Raw genomic sequence first — 6,458 nt, forward strand, 5'->3', positions numbered from 1 at the left:
ATCTCCAGGAATTCTTGGAGTGCCCTGTTAAGGTGAAGGAGAATAAGGTGGCAAGGGTAAGGAGTGTCCAGCATGACTCCTATCTGGAGGCGGTGAGAAAATCGTAAGGAACGAGTAGCGGGGAAGAAGCAATAGTAGTAGAGCCACCAAAACCAGTGAAGGTTTCTCATCAACTGAGGGATAGTAAAATGCTACATGTTAAAAAGGTGGACTCTGTATTATTTATTGCAATGGTCATAAACTGTACAGCACAAGCGGAGAAAAAGTCTAAGAAAATTGGAATCGTGAATGCCGCTGAATGTTTTTTGGGTCTGTGATTTCACAGCCGAGGCGGTGCAAGAAATCCTGTCGGTGAATGTAGCCCCATCACAGGCCCCTGAGCATGTGTAGGGATATATTTTAGAGTGGACTGTGATTGAAGAAGTATGATTACATTTTTTAAAACATACACAAATAGTTGACGTGTTTTGTTTTGTATGATGTCGTTTTCCCCCTTTCCCGATGTTTTTGTTGTTGTTTCTTATTCCATACCCCGTCCAGCTGGTGACGGTAATGTACCATAAACATTGGATGCCAATCGCCTTTAACCCCATCAAAGAAGAAGATACCAAAGAAGAAGAAGCATACAGCGATAAACATGGCTGATACAAAGGGAGTAGATGAAACTACTCCAGGAGTTTTGCAGGAAATGTTCACGTCTCCGTTGAATTTGAGTCTGCTTGGCCTCTGCATATTTCTTTTGTACAAAATCTTCCGCGGAGACACACCTGCAGATATGGGCGAGGTTGAGGAACCTCTGCCTAAATTCAAGAGAAGAGATTTCACGTTAGCGGAGCTACAACCGTACGATGGCCTGCAAAATCCAAGAATTCTTATGGCTGTCAATTCAAAGGTGTTCGATGTTACCAGAGGAAAGACATTCTACGGGCCAGGTAAAATAAGTTGTAGGCTATTTGTGCTCATGTGGCGCAACACCAGCTATTTCTGCTCAAATGAATGGTTGGTGCAACCGTAGCCAACTGGCTTGCTGGTCACTCAGTTTTATTCTTAGACTTGTTACTTTGTCTATTGAATTATGTGTATATATATTTTTTATTTCGAAGTTGTTGCATTGGAAGTACGACCATCTAAAACGCCACGTCCCCTTCTTTATGAATCACCCGCAGTCGAATTTCACAACACGCTAACTGGCGTGTTCAGCCGAGTTGGCACAATGGCATGTAACCTCTCACCAAGTTGATTGATCCTGCACTGTCACACAACCCCCGAAGAACACCCTTCCTTAAAATGTATAGAAATTGCATATCTTCTCAGTCTGTATTGAGGTGTGTGCTTGTTGCCTTCATGCTATTTCAAAATAAAGGTTGACACAGCCTTGCACAAAGGTTGAATGTTCAATTCAGCAAGACCATATGGTTGCACAAAAAAAGTATTGTTGAGGAATACTGTAAAGCAGTACTAGCTCTCATTTAAAGGATTCAGTCTGTACCTTCTGTCAGTCTCAATATTTAGAATAGAGAACTTGTTGTTAGGGGGGGGTTATCTTTGAAGCCATCATTAAGCTACTGTATGTATGTTGGAGAGCATGTGGAATTTAATTAGCAGATAAATAAAATTGCATATTTTCTGTCTTCACAATCACATTTTAGTTTATAGAATATTTGGCTGAATTTCAAAATCTGTGTGTGATGTTTTCCAGAGGGTCCTTATGGAGTGTTTGCTGGTAAAGATGCCTCCAGGGGCCTGGCCACCTTCTGTCTGGAGAAGGAGGCCCTGAAACAGACCCACGACGACCTCTCGGACCTCAACGTCATGCAACAGGAAAGCCTCAATGAATGGGAGACCCAGTTCACTCGTGAGTTGATGCAGGAGTTGGTAGTAGTTGCTACAAAACACTGATCTACATTCAGATACTGTATTTTCAACTTCTACCTCTAGGGAAATGGACCCCTTGCAGTGAACATCACACGCACCCACTATCCACTCAACAGTGCAGGTTGTTCATGCACCAAACAGCTTTGATGACCCTTAGACCTACATTTTAAACATCAATAGTTCTATGTGCCGCAGGGAATAACTTGTCTTGTGGTGGTCCAGTCTTTTTGAGCTTAAGTCAACTACTGTGTTCCTCTTGTGTGACTTGGCAATGATAGAAGAGTTGGCTACATCACATACAAAAATATGGTACCATGCCAAGGGATAACATAATGCTACTTTGCATCAAAATGAATCTGTTAGATACACTTTCATCTACATTACATTGAATACTGCTTTAAATTTAAACACACACATGGGAGTCTTTAATTCATATAAAAAAAAAAAAAAAAATTAAAATGGTTGTTCTCTACCCAGTGATTATCATGTTCTTGAGATGCTCTCTGTTGTCTGAAGGTCCTCGAGGGACTCAGTAATTTTCATCTTTCCTTTCACAGAAAAGTATGACTACGTTGGGAAACTTCTGAAACCTGGAGAAGAACCCACAGAGTACACGGATGACGAGGAGGTCAAGGACAAAAAGATGGACTAGAACTCACGAGTGCACAAGGGAAATTCAGATGCCTTAATTTTTTCAGGATGTTATGCATATTGCCTTGTGTTGCAGCCATTGAGTGAAATGCTTTCACCTGTATGGTTTTTGTATTATGTCATGGACCACCTCTTATGCTAATTTCATATGCCATTGACCTTCATTAACCTAAAATACACTTGATTTTGGTAAAGGTTAGAATAATTATTGAATACTGTACTGTCATTGAAGTTATACAGGTAGTATTAGTTGTAATGTAGAGGCTGTTGTAGGATCTATTACTGTAGCTCAGTGTTCATTTTGGCCATCTTCTAGATTGTCATTTTGACTAAAATATTGTCTTAGTCACGTTTTTGTCATTTGTATAATCATTAAGTCTAGTTATTGTCAAAATTATAGAAACAGTTGGCCATTTTAGTCAACTAAATGACCTTTCGTTTTAGTCACATCACATTTGTATTGCCTCAACCTATAGTAAACATAAATAATTGACTTCCATGTGTACAAATCTATATAGCCTTGTCCTACCAACATATTTTTCTGCATAACATATTCCCAACAGCAAAAATATGACTAACATGTGTAACAGTTATCTGGGTGTGTAAATCTCTAATTGAGCCTACATGATATTGAGCATTGCATGCAAAACACACACACAAGCGCAGAGAGTGTGTAACACAGTCACCAGATGGTGCCGCAAAGTAGTATGGGTTGGTTGCTCCTCCGTCACTCGGTCGTGTCATTTCCGTTGTTATCAACGTTCCACTGCCACATTGATGTCCAAAAGTAGAACGGGCTAATGACAATTTCACCCAGTGATATAGTCAAGTCACTAAACCTCAAGTCCGGATCGAGTCACCAGTGGTCGAGTCCTGGTCCAAGTGCTCAAGTTTGAGTCACTGGGTCCACATTAACTTAAAGTTATTAACCCAGTCAGATATATAGTGTAGTGGCAAGATGGATTTAGTCAAGTTGTTTACTACTCATTTACCATTATTGTTGTGCCATAAAATGTTTGGTAATGTTACCAGGGCCACTTTCATTTTCAAAACATTCTTGAATGTTGCAAATAGAAATTCCATTAAGAGTCATCGTTATTTCTTATTCAACATGTCAGAGAGGCAATTTTGTTCTACATTTTTATCTAAATGTTACTGAATGTTGACCTGCTGAACACACCCTAGTTTGTTGGCTATAACTAGGTGTAGAAGTAACATGACTGAAGGTGTAGCCTTAACAAATGGTTAACGGTCTGGTCTGCAAGTAGCCTAGTTTAAGAACGTCCGCTTTGGTTTAATGAATGTAAAATGCCAATAAACAATAGAAAAACGTCGCGCCGGTATTAAGGGTCATGTCTTTTGAGCAGTAATGGCTAGAATCAAGTAGTTTTCTCTGAGGAAAAGAGATTTGGCTAGTACGTTGGCTACAGAACCTGGCTATAAAATGCAGTGGGAAAAGTGGGAGGGTTGAGCGAGACCACAAATTCAAAAATGTTTCTATACTCAAGGGAGAGAAACATAGCTAGACAGTTTTACTATTAAACTTAATGCTGCTATTTTATTTTGTAAAGCATCTTGTGTTTGTTAACCAGGCAAAGGGTATCTTACTAGAAGGCTGGTGGGGACTTGTTAGCTATAGGGAAGCAAGAGTCGTCTGCACAATATGTATAATCAGAGGTGGAGCCAAAGGAGCGCCTGTCTACCCACACTCATTGCTTGTTCCCACGCAGCTCACCAGCTGATGTAGGCTAGGCTGTGTTTGGCGGATGTGGAGCGTCCTTCCCAGTGCAGTATAGAACTGCCCTGAGCATCTGTGCTGCAAATATTAATTGTGCTTATCACTGAAAAGCTCTCAATCTTTCCAGAAACTCTTGTCCAATCCATGTAGTAGTCAGATTATAGTCTCACTTTAGTCAACTAAAATGAAAAATCATATTTGTTTAGTTATAATTTTTTTCAGGGTCTCTTTAGTCAGTTATAGTATTGCCAATTGTCACTGAAAATTAGGTGTTTGATGAATATTTGAATCACTATTTTTGTTGATGAAATTAACAGCTGTAGCTTGATATGAATTTATTTCCTTTTTTGTAATCTTGAGATGACCACAGATTTTCAATTACACAGAAGCTGAGCTAGTGTTTCTCATATGCGTTAGAGAAGATAATGCTTGATATACTTAGTCTAGCATTCACTTTCAGCATGACTTTGTAATAACACAATTGGTTGGATATTTTCACATACTACTAGTGTATGGCTTGTACTGGATTAAGTAGGTTTTTGGATGTTCATACTGTAGCTCACATTTTTTCAAAATGTCAAGTGAACTAAGGCTGCTGCCTGTATCCATTATGTATGTCATGGTAAATACTCCCAGGAATGGGCCAGAACCTGGACTCGAATACCAGTAGGCACAGGAAGGGAACACAAAAAAATTCATTACTAAGGAATGTCATTGTCTGTGTGATCATGAGACTGATATTTTGATATGATAAATAAATCTCCCCAAATGGATTATCAAACTGTAAGAAATGTTTTCAGTTTTTTATTGTGTGTGTGTGAATGCTGGTCATGGGCAAGATATATTCAGTAAACTAGTGACAAATATTTGAATAGGATGCTAGTGAGGTATTGCTTGATGATGTGCATGATAGCCTCGAGACCCATAGAGGCGTAGTTCTTCCTGACGTATATGATTCTGTGCATGACACTCAGCTGAAATAATATAAGGGGTTTAGGGTACAATTCCGTTACATTATTTACTCATCACAATGTCCTACTTTTCTCTGAAGTGTTGATTTTTTATGATTTAATTACAAATCCTGTATGAAGGGGTTGCAGATGCGTCACAAATCGCCTAGCAACCACACCAGGCACCATGTTGGAAGACAAGAGTACACAAGTAGAATGAATAGAACAGACGGCCCCATTTAAATCAATGATGGCCTAATGGGTGGAATAATTATGTGTCTAAACCAATGATGTACACTGAACAAAAATATAACCACAACATGCAACAATTTCAAAGATTTTACTGAGTTACAGTTCATATAAGCAAATCAGTCAATTGAAAAAAAAATACATTTGGCCCTAATCTATGGATTTTACATGACTAGGAATCAATGGCGGTTCTATTTTCACATGACTAGGAATCAGTGACGGTTCTAGCTTGTATGGCTCCCTGGGCCAACCCCCCCTTCAGCACCCCCGCCAACAAACCAAAAAAAAGCACTATTCTGCACTAACTGTAATTTTTATTCAGACATTTGGAACAACACAAATAAATAATCATAACATTTAAAACTGTATAAATGACAAAATATATACAAAAATAAGACTCATAAATATCAAAAAGAAGTAACAAAGACAAATAGAAACAAATTGTAGTACATAAATAGAAATAAACAAGATAATCGAATTGTTACACTATTACCCTATTGCTAACAAAAAACGCACAAATAAAACTAAATTGCACAAATCCTATATCACACAAATAGAATAACACACTTAAAAAAGAAGAGAACCTGATTATTACACTACTGCACTCAAACAAGAAACACACAAACTAAATTGCACAACTGCCATCTAAACTCTGACCTTTCTTGCCTTCCATGATGCAAAGTCATCAATTACATCATCATAAGAAATCTGCCCAGCAATTGCATGTTTAATACTGACGACAGCAATGCCACTAAGGTGTTCCTGTGACATGGTGGACCTCAGGTAGGATTTGATGAGCTTCAGCTTTGAAAAGCTCCTCTCTGCTTCAGCTATGGTCACTGGAAGAGTAAGACAAATTCTGAGAGCAGTCTACAAATTTGGATACATTTCTGAGAGCTCCCTTTCGTGTATAAATATCAGAAGCTCAAGCAGGGTCAAGGTCTTCGATGGCAAGTCAAGCAAGTTCTTCAGTTCCTGTGCAAGCTCTCTGCCGT

At 38.9% G+C, this 6,458-nt stretch overlaps 1 protein-coding gene across 2 annotated transcripts; it reads left to right on the top strand.

Moving 5' to 3' along the window:
• The first annotated feature begins 212 nt into the window (after nt 1-212).
• Nucleotides 213-5,055, top strand: LOC129868352 (membrane-associated progesterone receptor component 1-like). 2 transcript variants are annotated; one of them, XM_055942266.1, is made up of 4 exons: nt 213-932; nt 1,700-1,855; nt 1,939-1,996; nt 2,433-2,524. In XM_055942266.1, exons 1-4 carry the CDS (start codon nt 638-640, stop codon nt 2,440-2,442), a joined length of 519 nt encoding a protein of 172 aa, XP_055798241.1. In that variant the 5' UTR covers nt 213-637; the 3' UTR covers nt 2,443-2,524. The 2 variants fall into 2 exon arrangements, with proteins under 2 accessions (XP_055798241.1, XP_055798240.1); XM_055942265.1 differs by lacking the exon at nt 1,939-1,996 and having other exon boundaries at nt 508-932; nt 2,433-5,055.
• Nucleotides 5,056-6,458: the final 1,403 nt, after the last annotated feature.

The sequence above is a fragment of the Salvelinus fontinalis genome, chromosome 13 (assembly GCF_029448725.1).
Source record: "Salvelinus fontinalis isolate EN_2023a chromosome 13, ASM2944872v1, whole genome shotgun sequence".
Taxonomy (NCBI): domain Eukaryota; kingdom Metazoa; phylum Chordata; class Actinopteri; order Salmoniformes; family Salmonidae; genus Salvelinus; species Salvelinus fontinalis.